Source organism: Vicia villosa, unplaced genomic scaffold (genome assembly GCF_029867415.1).
Source record: "Vicia villosa cultivar HV-30 ecotype Madison, WI unplaced genomic scaffold, Vvil1.0 scaffold8, whole genome shotgun sequence".
Lineage (NCBI taxonomy): Eukaryota > Viridiplantae > Streptophyta > Magnoliopsida > Fabales > Fabaceae > Vicia > Vicia villosa.
This window is the reverse complement of record NW_026706811.1, coordinates 209609-226515: the sequence shown is the minus strand read 5'-3', so window position 1 is coordinate 226515 and position 16907 is coordinate 209609. Positions and strand designations below refer to the sequence as shown.

The 16907-nt window shown below is 41.5% G+C and overlaps 2 protein-coding genes across 2 annotated transcripts; one reads left to right on the top strand and one right to left on the bottom strand.

Moving 5' to 3' along the window:
- The first annotated feature begins 4808 nt into the window (after positions 1-4808).
- Positions 4809-8601, top strand: LOC131643188 (uncharacterized). Its single transcript, XM_058913341.1, has 9 exons — positions 4809-5000; positions 5213-5430; positions 6409-6523; positions 6972-7061; positions 7485-7652; positions 7745-7864; positions 7935-8045; positions 8149-8230; positions 8373-8601. Exons 1-9 carry the CDS (start codon positions 4869-4871, stop codon positions 8429-8431), a joined length of 1095 nt encoding a protein of 364 aa, XP_058769324.1. The 5' UTR covers positions 4809-4868; the 3' UTR covers positions 8432-8601.
- Positions 8602-8899: 298 nt separating this feature from the next.
- On the bottom strand, positions 8900-10643 carry LOC131643186 (putative pentatricopeptide repeat-containing protein At1g26500). The gene has a single exon (XM_058913340.1). The coding sequence runs from the start codon at positions 10597-10599 to the stop codon at positions 9091-9093; it is 1509 nt and encodes a 502-aa protein (XP_058769323.1). The 5' UTR covers positions 10600-10643; the 3' UTR covers positions 8900-9090.
- Positions 10644-16907: the final 6264 nt, after the last annotated feature.

Genomic DNA, 16907 nt, shown 5'->3' with positions numbered 1-16907 from the left:
CAGGGTCATCCTCCGAGGACTGAAGCGACGCCTAGGAGAAGCAAAAAGGGCCTGGGTCGAAGAGCTCCACAGCATTTTGTGGGCATATCGAACCACCCCACACTCGACGACAGGAGAAACCCTGTTCTTGTTAACTTACGGAACCGAAGCCGTCATTCCAGTAGAAATCCGCGAACCATCCCGTCGCACCGAGCTCCCTCTTGAAGAAGAACTAAACGACGAGGCAATGAGGGAAGAAATCGACATGGTCGAGGAGATACAGCTCGGAGCATCACTCCGAGAAACCAAAATCAAACAACAAATCTCTTTGTGCCACGACGCAAAAGTTATCAAGCGCGAGTTTAAGGTCGGATCCCTCGTCTTCCTCAGAAACAAGAAAGACTCACGCGAAGGCAAACTTGCTCCCAACTGGTAAGGCCCCTACCGTGTCTACGAGAAAACCGAACACGGAGCCTATTACCTCGAAAACCTACTCGGGGAGAAACTAGCTCGACCATGGAACGCCGAAAAACTCCGTCAATAATACAGCTAAGACTCACGTCGAGATCAACGACCATCGAACGGCTACGACGCCACCTGGTCGGCCCAAAAACACGTCTCGGTACGGACGTTTCTTCTCAAACATCACAAATCGCGTCGCAGCTCCCGCCGAGCAGCTACCCGATTCGACGGGGGGACCTACACCTAGCCCCGCCGCCGTAGTACCACCTTGGTCGGACGCCAGCTCGCGATGGATGGTCCGCGCTTTGAGTTCTTGGTTCCGAACGCAACCTCGAACTCACTTCAGGTCGGGAATACACCCCACCTACCCAGTTAGTTCCCTATACAATCGGATGACAAATACTGGTCGAGCATGTGAAAGCAAACATACAACGAATTGCTAAAATAAACATAACAAATATCTGAAAAGTGCATTACAACGGCCCGAAGGCCCCAAAAGTACCGGGCAAACGCCCATTATACAAAGCATATACGACTCTAAGGCCGACAAAATCTTGGCGCGCAGGCCACAAAACAAAAAATCTTGGCGCACAGGCCAGAAAACAAGAAAAAATGGACCAATCAAACATCACCACCATCATCGTCCTCAGCCCCATTTCTTCCGCCACCCTGGACGTCCTGTCCATCTTCTTAATCATCGAAATCCGGGTTCGCCTCAATTTGGTCGTTCACAACTTTGTTATACGGGCTGATCCCCGTTGTGATCAGACGCGGGTTGAGGACTCGCAACTGATCCACGGCCGCCTTGAATCCAACCCCCAGAGTAGCAACGCAATCAACTTCGAGCTCCCTCACCTTGCCCAGCAGCTGAGAGCGAGTTTCCAAAGCCTTCCCATCTTCGGCCTCCTCGGCGGAAGGAAGATGAGACTCCTCCAAATCAGCAATCCGCTTTCGCAACCTCTTCTCCTCGGCCTCCAGGGCCCTGACTTTGTCATGCGCCTTGCAAAGGTCTTCGACAACGTGGGTATGAATCTCATACTTATCTTTGTAATTTTCGAATTCATGCTCCAGCGTTTCATACTTCTGCAGCAAAGCGTCATAATCCTTCTGGGGATAAACCCTCTGAGCATTAAGAGCCATAGCCAGAGCGGCCACCCTCGTCATCCCCTCGACATCCTCGACCAAATCGTTTCCCCGAGACACCCTATCCCGCTTGATGATATGTTTCACCTCATCTCGCTCGAGCAAGAGATTCTTCCTCGAGAAGAGTCCCCGATGCAAGGTGCAAGGAGGCAGCACAATGTCGTCGTCAGTGGGGTTGTCGTTGATGAGAGGACGGACCTCTGGGACCCCCTCAGTCCTTTGATTCTTCTCAGCCGGAGAGCCCCCCGACGTCGTCCCGACCGAGGAAGGAGAGCCACTACCAACAGCAGCCGCAGCAGCCGCTTTGATCTCTTCGACACGAGTCCTCTTCCCGGCCCCTTTGGCGGCCGCTTTGTTCTTCGCCCTCATCTTCACAACTTTGTCGTGCAAATCAGCCATTTGTCCTGCAAAACAAAAGAAATTAGCAACAATGTAGTAAAAAACAAACAACTAAATAGTTTCCTCACCAAGTAAAACCATCGCATCCCCGTCGGTCTCACACTCTAGGATAGCTTTGGTATTAATATATCGAGGCTCGAGCATAGGCCCCCCGTCCTCGTCAAACAAAGGATCCCCATTGGGCAGAGTACACACAGCTGGCCTAAACCCATCTACAAAGTTGACGAGCCTCCGGTACCTCGCCGTATCTCGCTCATTTAGGTCCTCGTCCCGGAAGATATATGCATCAGTCCCCTTCTCGAAATGGTCGTATTGCCATTCCAATGGGAACCGAGCAGAGGGACCCACCTTTTTTACCCCATCCTAGTAATATTCGAGGATCTCGAACAAGTGATCCTCGGCCTCAGGAGTGAAAGGCTTAACCATGAAGTATCGACCCTTGAAATGCTTGATGGAATCCTGATATATGGCGAACATCTTCTTCGGCTGCTTAAAAGATACCCAACTCCATTTACCGTCCTCGTCAGGCAACCTCTGAAGATGAAACACTCTAAAGAAGAGAGGCAGAGTTGCACCGACCTCCAAGAAGCCGCACACGATTTCAAAAGCCCTTAAAAAGGCAAAGGCGTTGGGATGAAGCTGGGACGGGCACAACTGCAACCACCTAAAAAGGCTTCGCTGCAAGTGCGTGAAAGGAAGCCTGAACCCAGCCTCTTTGAAGACGAACTCATACATAGCAAATCGAGGACCGGAAAAAGCTGAGCAAATCCTCTGGTGAGACTTCGGCGCAAAAGCGCCCCATAAAGGTTCCATACCCGGCCCGAGATCCTCGAGGACATTAAAAGCTTCCTTAGGATGCGACGTAAAGCGAGAGGCGATCGTTCGAGGGGCAACCGCCACCCACTCCTCGAGTGTCCTCGGGGAAACCTCCACGATCGGAACTTCTTCATCCTGTGAGCGGTCTATCGCCTCGTCTCCGTCAGATACATCGAGGACAGCATCGTCCCGGGCTTCGTCGGCCATTTACCTGAAAAGCAGAGGAAACAGTGAATTCGACTTGTCAAATCCACCCTTCCACCGCAAGTCAAGTGAAAGGACGAGGAGAACAGGCGAAGGAGAACCCCACCTACAACCGAGTCTGGTCGTCCGGAGCCCGACGACGACGCTGACCCTAAATGACCGACTAAATAAAATCAATCCTAGGGAAACACACGCACGATTGAGAGGTTACTCTCGCGGCGTGGTCGGCACGCGCATCCGGCTCCCCTTCAGGTTCATGGCCTACTCGGCTCACTCAACCATTTCTCACCATCATCCTTAAATCTCCCTCGGCAAACGCATACGAAATATTCATTATGTCCTAACCCGCTCGGCATACTCATAGCTAAATCCCCTAAGTCTGAAGCAAATACGAAGAAGAAGACGAGGACACTTACTTGAGATAGCAGAAAGGGAACACACGATGGGAGGCGAAATCCTTGAGCGAGTCTTGGAAGATTTTCAAATGCTAAGTAACAAAGGGCGCCATGATTGCCTAGGGAGCCTAAGAAACGCAATCATTGCCTACGCCCTAGAGGCGGCTACCAACATAGGAAAATGCAAAGGATGCCATAAAGTGTCTTGGGAAACCTAAAGGGTGCAATCAATGCCTGAACCAAAAAACGGCAAGGCAATGATGACGCTCCAAACAGTCTCCACCTGTCAATCGAAATTCAACGAAACGGATCAAAACGCGTCAATTAAAAACCAGCTGCGGAACGCCCACCTGTTCGGCAAACCGAACGTCTCTCCGCGGCGACTCCGCTCCCCGCGAGCCGAAGACCCAACGTCCGAGAAGACCCTAGTTGGCTACGAACACTTGTTCGAGCATATGCTCGGCCAGGCCCCTTAGCGAAAGTCGTCACTCCCACAGGACTAACGACTTGGGGGGCTCCTGTTCTGGACTGGGCCGAGCAGGCCTAACTCTTCTTGCCAGCCGAGCAAGCCCAATACGTGTGGGCCCATTTCCCTGATTACCGTTACGAATCAGTCAAACACGAAGACCACGTAACGCTTCAGCGAAGGATCCGGTCAACCTCCTCCGAATCCTACGCCATGCTCACCCAGAACGTGAGTCACCTGCTGACTCAGCCCTAGCAGAGGTTGTTCTGGCAGTCTCCTAGCACGTGGGCCTCCAGTTGGATTTGGCCCAATTAGGAGACCTTGGCCCAGCGCTGGGGGCTATAAATACCCTCTTTACTAGAGGGACAGGTATTCATTATCTACTTCTAAAACCCTCAATTCTCTCTGATAGCTTTTGACTTTAGCATCGGAGAATCTTGCAGGTACCCCCCATTTCGTTCATCAAGCCAAATCCAGCCGCCTTGACGATCCACTCTGATCAGGTTAGATCAGATAGTTATTCTTAAAATATGATTTTAGGTCTTTCATCTATTTATGAAAAAAATTGGATATCAAAATTTCAAAAAATCTCTTAATTTTTGAAATACAACTTTTTGAAAAAATTGTCATTTTGACTAAGTTTTGGTTTTCGATAATATATGTTTATGTTATAAAATGTCAAAATTAGTGTTTCATTTTAGAAAAAACGAATATAAAAAAACTTGTAATATTTTAAAAAACGGTTTTGAAAAATCTATTTTAAAAAATACAAAGAAAAAATCTATTTTTTTAAAGCTAAAGTAACATGTCCTAAACATTATTAATTTTAGTTTGATTTTATTACTTAACTATTTATTTTAACTAAACTTCATTAGCTATTAATTAATCTCAATTCAATATTTCTTGATTAGAATTAGAATAAACTTGGTCTCACATTTATAAGTTCAATATTCAATTTGGGGTAACAAAATACCGTAACATTTTGACCAACAAACCAGTCTAAAATGGAACACGACGAAGACGAAGACCCACCTCTTGCTGTTCAGATTCAACAACATGATGATGAACCCATTTCTCAACAAGCTTCTGTTGGTGTAACTCTCATCACCGGCTACCTTGGTTCCGGCAAATCCACGGTAATTTCCATCAAAATTAACACCCCTTCTTTTGTCCCTTTTCTAATTTCTTATTTGGTACTTCAAAGTCGGGTCCTTTTTCACTTTCTTTTTCGTTTTTCGTTTTTCGTATTGGGTCATGTAGCTGTTGCTTATTAGTGCTAGTTTTTGAAGTGACTGACAGTGTTTCAATAGTTTTGTGGAGTTGTGAATTTGGTTATCTTGATTTTCAGCTAGTGAATCATATATTGAACTCTCAACATGGGAAGAGGATTGCTGTGATATTGAATGAGTTTGGGGAGGAAGTTGGAGTGGAAAGAGCCTTGATAAATGAAGGGGAAGATGGTGCAGTTGTTGAAGAATGGGTTGAGCTTGCTAATGGGTGTGTATGTTGCACTGTTAAGCATAGTTTGGTTCAAGCACTTGAGCAGCTTGTACAGAGAAAAGAAAGGTAAAACTAACTAACAAACTAACTAGTCAGATATTGACTATTGAGGCATGCGAAATTGAAGCACTTGACTCCTAATGACACTTAGGTCTCTTTGTATTGACTTATATAAGTTTATCTACAATGCATAAGTACTTGTGAGCACTAAGCAGAATAGTCAACAGCGGTGCTATCCTGCTATAGTGGAGCGGACCGCTATGGGAAGAGTCTTAGTGGTGTAGAACACTATAGCGGTCGCTGTAGGGTAAATAGCATGATAGCAGGCAGATCAGTTCTCGGCCCGGAGCAGTTCCTTGTCTGCGATCCTTTTCCCCTCTAAAAATCTGAAATTACTCCTTAAATTTTCAATGTTTTAAGGGTAAATTTTGGCTTTTTCAATCAAATTTGAGTTGAGACTCAACCTTAACCTTCCTTCATAGCCGTTTATGTGCTTCAAGATTCATGTGTGCTTTGATTTATGAATATTTTGTGAGTTGAGTAATTTGTTTAATTTTACATTAAATATATGTTTATAATTATTATATGTAATTTATCCAAAAAATGATCAAATAGAGTTGATATCCCACTCCCGCTATCCCACTTTTGGGATCAGCCGCTCTGCGCCGCTATCCGGGAATGACTACTCTGCTTGTGAAACTGTTTGAGAAAGATTATGTAAACAATTTTATAACATGTCCATAAGATGTTTTCAACTTTCTATCATAAAATTCTTCGGGATAGCTTATGAAAATAGATTATAGCTTTTGTGAAAATATTTGATTGATTTTATCTTTTGTTATAGAAATAGTTTGTGCATAAGCTAAGCACTTAAATAAGAAATGCTTATTTAAACTGTTTTTCCAAACATAGTCTTAATTGCATAGTTTTGTGGTTCACTTTCATCAAAACCCCTTTTATTTCTGTCATGAATTGTTGTAATGTTCAGAAAAGTGGGTCATATTTATTTCTCGATTAAGCTTTTTTTATGTATTTTGTGTGTAGGCTAGACCATATATTGCTGGAAACCACTGGTTTGGCAAATCCAGCACCTTTGGCATCTATTCTTTGGTTGGACGAGCAGTTGGAATCTGATGTGAAGCTTGATTCTATCGTCACTGTAAGTATCTTTAACTGATGATAATCATTATTTTATTTTATTTTTTTGAGCTAGAAATTTTGGTTTAATTTTTTATAATGTATTTAAATTACCTAACTGAAATATTTTTGTATAGCAAAACACACTTGTTTGGATTGATAGTGAGTCTCGCAGAATCGTAGTATGGCACCATGATTTCATCAATCTTTACACCAGTCAAAACATTTAGTTTCTATCACCAGCAAAATTCCACTCTTCCTTGTACAAGAAATAGTTCTTGGAGACATTTTATAGTACATATCTTGGTTTTCACTTAGTACACTTATCATGTTAGTTTTGTAGTAGTGGTTTAATTTCCTCTTATGTGTTGATAGAAGTTGTTTTTTTCCCCTTAGTACACGGTGACAAGAGGATGATTTGTGATATGTGAATCACAGTATCTTTTCTATCTGTGTTTCTTCCCATGTAGGTAGTGGATGCCAAAAATGTACGCTTCCAGATGAAGGAGCACCGTGGCTCGTCTTCATTTCCTGAAGCATATTTTCAGATAGCATTTGCGGTAATTCTTTATTATATTAACTGCATTTCAGTTATTGATAACATGTTTTTCCTTTTCACATTTATAGCTGTCATATTTTTATTTATTTGAAGATAAGAGAAAAATTAGGGGTCGCAAATCGGACCCGGTCCGTTGGACATGCCCGTTTTGCCCGCTCTTTTGTGTGGGGTGGGCCAAAGTTTTAGGCTCTCACCCTCTAGTGTGACCGCCACGCCCCGTCCCGTTTTTTATACGGGCTTTTTTGCGGGACGGACCAAGGTTTTAGGTCCGCACCCTTAACTATGACCGCCCCGCCCCGTTTTTTTGCGGGGCGGGCCTAAACGGGACGGGCATGCCTGTTTGCCACCCCTAAGAAAAATAGTGATCAAAGGACTGAAGGTTTAGGGTTTATAGAAGTGCTAATAATTTTGCTGTTTGTTACAGGACATTGTAATTCTTAACAAGGTTGATTTGGTATCTGCAGAAGGCTCGAGAGCTCTGGAGGAACTCGAGGAGGAAATCCATAACATTAACTCACTCGTAGAGATAATTCACTCTGTCCGATGTCAAGTTGACTCATCTAAGATATTGAACCGCCACGCTTACGATACTGTAATAAATTACTCCTATATTTGCTCTTCATCTGTAGTCTTTTTCTTCCCACCATGATGACCGTAATTTACCTTTGCTGTCTCTCGTTTCAGAATACCGCACATTTAGAGGCATTGTTAGAAGAAAGTCGTTCCTTGTCTTCTAAAGAGCTTCATGATAGTGGCGTGAGAACCATATGCGTTTGTGAGACAGGCACAGTCGATATTGATAAGGTAGATTTTCAAATTTCATTCATAATGTTATTGTAGATCATTCAATTATATAATGTTTAAACCATGGCAGACTCGTATATGGCTAGAAGAAATTCTTTGGGAGAAGAAATACGATATGGATGTATACCGTTGCAAAGGAGTCTTAAGTGTTCAAAACTCTGATCAATTGCATACTTTGCAGGTAAATTAAACTTCACGTCGTTACGATTTTCCTTAAATACGGAGTTTCAATTTAACCATATAAGATTTGAGTTTTAAATCATTTATCGGTGAAAACCTTGCAGGCAGTGAGGGAACTATATGAGATTGTTCCTGCTCGCAAGTGGAAGAAGGAAGAAAACAGGGTGAATAAGATAGTCTTTATAGGTAACTAGACGAGTTTCTCGTGTCTTTTGTTTTAATGATTAGAAATCAAACTAGTACTAGACCTCGGCGGTAACTTTTTCTTGTGTAAGCACGAATTTTAATATTCCTCATCTTGTTAATATGTTTATTTTTCAATTGGCAGGTCATAATCTGAAAGAAGATGTTCTAATAAATTCCTTGAGAGCTCTTGCAACCTGTTAGGCTGTTTATTTGTATGGGTATAGATTAATAGTTGGGTTGTTAATGATTTTGAGATTCAATCAAAATAGTGTAGTAGAATCTCAGGTGTTTTTTCTAATCCCATTTCAAGTTCTAGATATCATATTGCTCAGCTCATATACAAAATATAATACAATTTAAGCTTTCCGTTATATGTCTCATCTTTAAATGAAAAAAAAGTCATAGTTTGAAACTTGAAAATGTAATGTTGTGTTGATTGATATTCAATCACTTTACTTGAGCGTTTTTTATTCATTAGTTATTATTTATGTAGATAATAAGAGAAAATGGAATGCAATTTAGATATAATTTTACTTTAAAAAAATATACATTTTTAAAACACAGTGATTAATTGAAATAAAAATTGTTTTTCATTTATAATTTACAACAGAATTTTTTCTGTTTTCCACATCTACTCTTCTATAAATTATAAAAATCTCATTGCTTGCATTTGTTGCCACAACGGATGATAATTGTTGATAGAAGTGAACCTTAAAAACACTCATCCAATTGTATGAAAGATGAAACTAAAAGGAAAACTTGATTCAATATGTTTCTACCATTTCATTCATTCATTGAAAAAAAAACATATCATCAAGACTTTCTTATATTGAAAAAAGCACAAGGGGTCCATATCCCATTTACATGTCCTGTTTAGTATCTTCGGTTGTTGGAAATCTATTCCTCCTCCTATCTCTAGTTGCCATCTTCTGTCCATATCTCTCCAATATGTCTGCCAAATCAACTAACCCTACTTCCCTCAACTTTTTCGCTACATCCTCAAACATTACCGCACCTTCCTCATTTGAAAAGTAATGCAAAAACTTGTTATAATCAAACCTCGGCACCTCCATCCCTCTATCCATCACCCTCTCCACATACTTCATAGCTTCCTTCGAATGTCCAACTTTCACCAAACCACCAACAAAAATAGTATCAAAATTCACAAGAGGATCACTCCCTTTCCTCCCTCTCCTCCCCAAATGACCCTGCAACAACATTATATAAGTATGCATATTCGGTTCGCAACCTCTCTTTATCATCTCCCTAAACACTTGAGTCGCTTCACTTGCTCTTCTCAACTTCAAAAGCCCTTTTATCAATCCATGATAAACACTTATATCCACAACATCAATCTTCTCCACAACTTGATAAGCCTCTCTAACTCTATGTTTTGCTAGAAGCCCATAAACAACATATCCCAACGTCAAACTATCAACCAGAATACCTCTCTCGCACATTTCATCAAACACTTCATGAGCACGATTCATCATCCCTTTTTTACACAACCACTTAATCACAAGCCTATAAGTCGAAACACCAAGTTCATCCATTCTCTTCAACCTCATCGCTTCAAACAGCTTCAAAGCCTCGCCGAATTGATTAACCTTAAAAAACGTCTCCATAAATTTCTCAACCGCGTCAACATCAGGAACAAAACCTTCATCCACCATCAAATTCCATATCTTAGAAGCTTCAATCAAATCACCCTTTTCACAAAACCCACTAATCAAATGCTTATAACTAACCCCATCAGGTTTAATCCAATCCTTCATCTTGAAAACAACAAACTTTGCTTCCTCCACAAGCTTAACCCTACACATTTCATCAACAACTTTATTCAATCTCTCAACACTATAACCACACCCATTACAATTCATCAAGTGGAAAAACTCCACACACTTTTTCAACTCTCTAGCACCACCAAGAGTCTTCAAAGCAATCACAAAGGTCTTATCATTAGCCAAACGACGAATCGACGCTTCGTTAAGAAGGTTCCAGAAGAGATCAATGTTGCGAGACTTGGAAACAACATCGAGCATTTTGTTGAAGGAAACAGAGGAGTGAGTGAAAGTTGGGTTTTTTTGTAGTTGCGTGAAAAGGAAGAAACGGTAAACGGGTCGCCATGAGTAAGGGAAATTGTTGCAGACTTGGAGGAAGAATTCGTGGGTGAGTTGGAAGTTGGAAGAGGCGAGTTTTGAGTGCAGACGTGACTCGGGCGAGTTTTGCTGTTGGTAGAGAATGGTGCAGACTCGGAGGAGATCTTGTTGGTTTACCGGTGAAATGGGGTTTGAGAAGTGGCGGCGGAGGGGTTGAACGGTGAGGTTGTTTGTCAATAAAAGTGCGGTGGCTCGTCGAAGAAACATCATAAAAACTTTTTTGAAACTTCGTAAAATAAACCTCTAAACAAAAGATATTACAATTTGAGAAAAAAAATTAAAATAACCAGGTTTAATAAAAAAAATTACAGAAAAAACCAAGTTTTCGGGGTATTTATCAAACTGTCTAGGTTTGAGACCGACTGGAAGTGAATGCGCCAAATGAAATGGCGTAATAGTGTTGGAAATAGGTGAATGCGCCAAACCATTTGGCACACACTAAATTAGGGTGTGTTTGCGCCAAATGGAATGGCGCATTGGCTATCCTTTTTGCCCTAATAGCCAAACCATTTGGCGCATTAAGGTTGCTCCATTTTTTATTTTTTTTTTCATTTATTTTTTTTTTTTTAGTTAAGATTTGTTAATATATATATTTTTAAAATTCCATTTTTTTTATTAGTTAAGTTATATATATATAAATAAATTATCAAAATATTTTTTTAGTCTTAAAAATGTAGTGCACAAAACGTAAATTGACATTTGTTAACCGAAAATGTAACATCGGTTTCAATATATTAAAGAAACGAAACATCGATTACAAATAATTAGAGAAACGATACATCGACACAATTGATTAAAGAAAATACAACAAAATGATCAATGGCGTCCATCACCAAGATAGTCATCCGTTCCACACCCTGGTCTTGTTATGACACGTTTACCGCGATCGTTGATCCCGCCGCGAATATTGGCACCACCCCTTTCCCTAGCTCTACCCCTACCCCTGCCCCTTTGTGCTTCTTGCTGGGTTTGTGTCACTGGGCCTGGAAGTGGGATGTCTCGTGGGTCGCTGTCTATGAATTCGTCCACGCTCCCATAATTTTCCGGAAAACGGCTGTTGTAAAGTCGGTTACCCATCCCCTCAAACGTGTTAAGTCGTGGTGGTGGAGTGGGTTGGGAAAAGACTTCAGGCTCGTAGCATCCAGCAGCACTAGAACTACCCTTATTAAAGTCGAATTGGTTTGACGGTGTTGCATAGCTGGAGGGGGTGCCACGGTGAGAGGATTCACCATGAGGACCATCGTCGGGACTTAGATGAAGGCTTGACGAACCGGGAGTAAGGTTTTGGCCGAAAAACCTTGTTGACCCTGCAAACGCTGCAAATCCAAATGGTTGTGATTGGGTCTGATATTGGTCCGCGGAATGATGGTGGTCTTCATATTCTTGTAATGGTTGAGACTGGGATTGGAAAATATTTGGTTGTCGGTAGTTGCGGGCGGAACGGGATGGAGTACTGAAAAGATTTTGTTGTTGCTGCTGGAGTTGTTGTTGTTGTAGTTGTTGTTGCTGTAGTTGTTGGCGTTGTTGTTGTCGTTGTTGTTGCCGTAGTTGTTGTTGTTGTTGTTCCTCTTCCGGTTGTTGTTGTTGGGGTAAGATGTAGTTGTGTGCACGGGGATCAATTAAATAGAACGGAGCTGCAATAAACAAGTTAAGGGATGTAGTTGTACGATACCAACTCATGTACTCGGGGGACGGTTTCATTTCATGGTCACTGACGGGGAAGTTTAGGACATATTGGCGACGGTCCTTCCACATCTGGCGGTGATCGGGTGCAAAATCCTTCCAGTTTTGGTGTGTCCATTGATGGTTAACTCGTCTGAGGTGCCACACTCCCAAGTCAACTGGAGGGTCGGGTATACGTTGACGCATTCCGAACTGTAGCATGACCCGGTCACTTTGATGCATTTCTATGATGTTGTACCGGATTAGGCAACACTTTGTGGTCCAAATTTCTGCATCCTGAGCTCTAGGCTCATACTCGCATTCGAGATACGGTCGCCATATGAACTGCATGCATAAGAGTTATACATTATTTCGGGAAAAAATATTTATAAAAAATACTCTAATAAAAAAGAAAAAGATTAGAGATAATACTTGATGGGGTCCCAGGAAAGCACACAAAGGTCGACACGCGCGTCGAGCATAATCACAATACACCTGCAAGAGGAACAAGCAAACCAAACAAGCAGATATAAAGTAATAGGAATGCGTCTCCAAGATGAGAACACAATCGGAATGAGGGAAATCGTGTTCCGCAAGTAAAGCGGAACACTCAAGCAATGAGCGTCGATCGGTGACTATCCAAGAGCCTTGCACATTAGCACACAAGTTAGAGATAACAACATGTCGCAATCGGAATTGCGTTATTATTATAAAGCGAAAGGAAACGGGCAAGTAACGTGAACACGAAATGGATAATAAACATCAAAGAGAAATCAAACATAAATGGTATACGAATTAACGAGAAACAAGCATTTAACTAAATAGTACTCCTCTCAAGCTTTCCAACGGTATAAGGAACATGCAAAACAAAGCTAGGAGTGAAAAGTTATGCGAGAGAGAAGTTAGAGAAGAAAGGGACCAAAAACAAGTAAGGGAACCGGTTCCCCTATATGGGAACCCGGGTTCCAGCACAAAAACGCACACAGGAACCGGTTCCCCCAAACTGGGAACCGGGTTCCAGGGCATTCTGCCCAACTCACGAACCAACAAAACACAGCAGGAACCGGTTCCCCCAAACTGGGAACCGGGTTCCAGGGCATTCTGCCCAAAACCAAAGCGCTTTAGACTGAGCAGGAACCGGTTCCTCCATTTTGGGAACCGAGTTCCACTGTAGGAAAACCAAATTTTATCATTTTTAAAGGCTTGGAAGCCATTCCCACTCAATCTAAACCACTACCAACTCGCAAGCATCAAGCACATCATCAAAGCACAACCAAAACATAGTGAAACGATCATGGAAACAAGGTACGGTATCAAGGCAAAGATTGATGGCACAAGGGAATGTGTGAGTCAAGTATCAACGTGAGGCACGCTATTAGCAATAAGCGAGCAATCATCAAGCACCAAAGCAACGAAACCAAACATATATCGATTTCAATGATTAAGCACAAATGAAACATATTGGCAAAAGATAGACATGAATCCCCCGTCAATTAGGCCAAACAACCACAAACCAAACAAAGTGTGACACGTAGAGCCAAACCACAACTCAAACATCATCACCAACAATTATGTAAACGCAACATAAGCGACGAGCATTAACACATACAATGGTAATCGAACTATGACAATATCTCAAGTAATGATTTAAGCACCTACCAAAACAAATAGTAAGCAAAAGGTTTCAACACATGCATTGGCACAAACACCTTGAGTGCGACACAAGATACAAGTATTAACATCAACAATCACATCAATATGTCACCAACGGCAAGAATTAACACATGTGAAGATGATCCATTATAGCAAATATACTCAAGTCATAACCTAAGCATCAAACTAGGCCATCATCAAGCAAAAATTATACACAAGCATTTAAACGAACACTTGGAGTGTGTCGCAAGACACATGCATGAATGTTAACAATATTGTGCACCTAATCACCAACAAGCCATGGATTCAAACACAAATAGCGTAATTCATCATCAACGAGCATCAATTATATGGAACAAACATTAATTCTAGCCACAATTCATATGAACACAACTAACAATACACAAATTCATCAATCAATCATCATCACACATCCATTGAGACAAGAACAAGAAGTGGATCTAAATTTGAATTCATGTAATGATCATCAATTAAGCACTTAATTCATGATTAGAAAGCTTACCGAATGAAGATCTAAACCGACGCGCGAACACGAACACGACACATATGCGAACACGACGCGAAGCGAAAAGCGAATCCCAAGGAGAGTGAGAGAGGGGCGCGCAAGCTAGGGAGAGAAGAGGAGAAGAACTTCGAACTCGGAACTTTGATTTTCAATCCATGTTGTTCTTGATCTTGAAGAAAATTGATGAATATTGATGAAAGTTTTATGTAATTTGTGGTTTTGATTCAAGAGAATTGAGAGAGAATTGGGAGAAAGTGTTTTTGATCTTTTTGGGTGAAGTCAAGTTATGAGAGTTTGTGAAGAAAAATGACTTATATAGCGAACATAGCGAAATGTCCAAAACGCCCTTAATTCTCTTATTTTGGCTCGTTTTTTAAGGAAACTCGGTTCGGCTCTGAATTCCGGAACAAAACCAATGCCACTGTGAAGATGACCAAATTCGTGACTCGTCGCCGCGAGAATCGTCTCAATCCGATAAGCGATGAAGGAATTACGCGCGTTTGAATGACAAGAAACGTCGATTCATCTGGTGCGACTGTGCAGAATTTTGTGAGTACCGCTCAAAGAACTCGATAAAACTCCATCTTCGGCTCAAAATCTGAACAGGCATGTGTGACGAAGAATCGAAGCTAACGAAAATTCCAAGAAAATGCCGCCGGAGTGGACTTCATACGATAAAAACCGAAGAAGTTATGAATTTTCAAACTAGGCGCGACATACTCGAAAACACACTTTTTTACCGAAACAATGCGACGATCCTTAAAATTCTGGGAATTTCCCGTGCATAATTGGCCTTCGGTCCGAACATATGAAATCTTGGTAATGATGGTACGGAGCTTCAGTTAAATTTTCAAGTGAATCCGACGAGCGGATTAGGAGATATGAATTTTCCAAGGTCCGAAATCCTACATTCAGCACTGTTTTTCACTGTGAAACCTCAAGTAAATTGCAAATCTGGAGACCTTCCTCAAAGAATTGGCTTCCGAGCCGAACATGAAAGTTGTAAATATCGTTGAAACGGTCAGGACAACGCAGGAACTTAGCTCATATCACTTTCCAAATATGACTTGCGAATTTTCTCGTATTTCCACTGTTTAAACCATTTTTCACGCCTTATCTTCATAAACCCACGAAAACTCTTTATTATTTTTCTTCATTTTTGAATGACGAAATAAACGTCATTATTAACTTATAGCTCAAATAAAGAGGGCAAATTTTGGGGTGCAACACATTTACAACCAGGACAATTCGGCAAAACGTTTTCAATTGGAGCTAGACATAGCCAACTACAAACAAGGTGATTTGTCTATTCAAGAATACTATTCTGGTTTTTTGAATCTTTAGACAGAACACTCTGCATTTATACATGCTAATGTTCCCAAAACCTCTCTTGCGGCTGTTCAAGAGGTCTACAACACAAGTAGGCAAGATCAATTTCTCATGAAACTTCGTCCAAAATTTGAGGTTGTTAGAGGTGCTTTGCTCAATAGGAATCCCGTTCCTTCTTTAGATACTTGTATCGGCGAACTTCTAAGGGAGGAACAACGTCTACTTACTCAAGGAACCATGTCTCGTGATGCTGTCAGTTATGAACCTGTGGCAATTGCATATGCTGCTCAAAGTAGAGGAAAGGGTCGTGATATGCGACAAGTCCAATGTTTTTCTTGCAAACAATTTGGACATGTTGCTCGTAACTGTAGTAAGAAGTTTTGCAATTACTGTAAACAACAGGGTCACATCATCTCTGACTGTCCCACACGTCCTCCTCGACCAACGCAACATCCAACTTAAGCATTTCATGCCACTACCAACTCTGCAGTTGGTCCTCTCAGTAGTGGTGCATCTACTGGCAGTTTTCTACAACCTGAAATGATTCAACAAATGGTACTTTCTGCTCTTTCAGCCTTAGGAATTCAGGGTAAGTCTTCTAATGCTTCTCAACCATGGTTTCTTGATTCTGGTGCATCCAATCACATGACGGGTTCCTATGAATACTTGCAAAGTTTACATTCCTATAATGGTAATCAACAAATTCAAGTTGCTGATGGTAATAAACTTCCTATCACTGATGTTGGTGACATAAACTCAAACTTTCATGACGTGCTTGTATCACCCGGACTTGCTTCTAACTTATTATCGGTTGGTCAATTGGTGGATAACAACTGTATGTTAATGTTTCTCGTGTTGGTTGTCTTGTGTAGGAGCAGGTGTCGGGAAAGGTGATCGCGAATGGGCCTAAAGTGGGAAGATTGTTTCCGCTTCAATTTAGTTATAGTCATTTATCTTTTGCATGCAATACTATTTTGAACTCTTATGAGGATTGGCATAGAAAATTGGGTCATCCAAATTCCATTGTTTTGTCTCATTTATTTAAAACTGGTTTGTTGGGAAATATACATGATTGTCCTGCTTCTATTTTATGTTCCTTTTGTAAATTGGCCAAAAGTAAAACACTTCCTTTTCCGTCAGGTGCTCATCGTGCTTCTACTTGTTTTGAGATGATTCATAGTGATCTGTGGGGAATGTCTCCAACAACATCTCATGCTCACTATAAATATTTTGTCACATTTATTGATGATTACAGTCGCTTTACTTGGATATATTTTCTCAGATCTAAGTCTAAAGTGTTTTCTATGTTTCAGAAATTTTTGACATATGTTGAAAATCAATTTCAAGC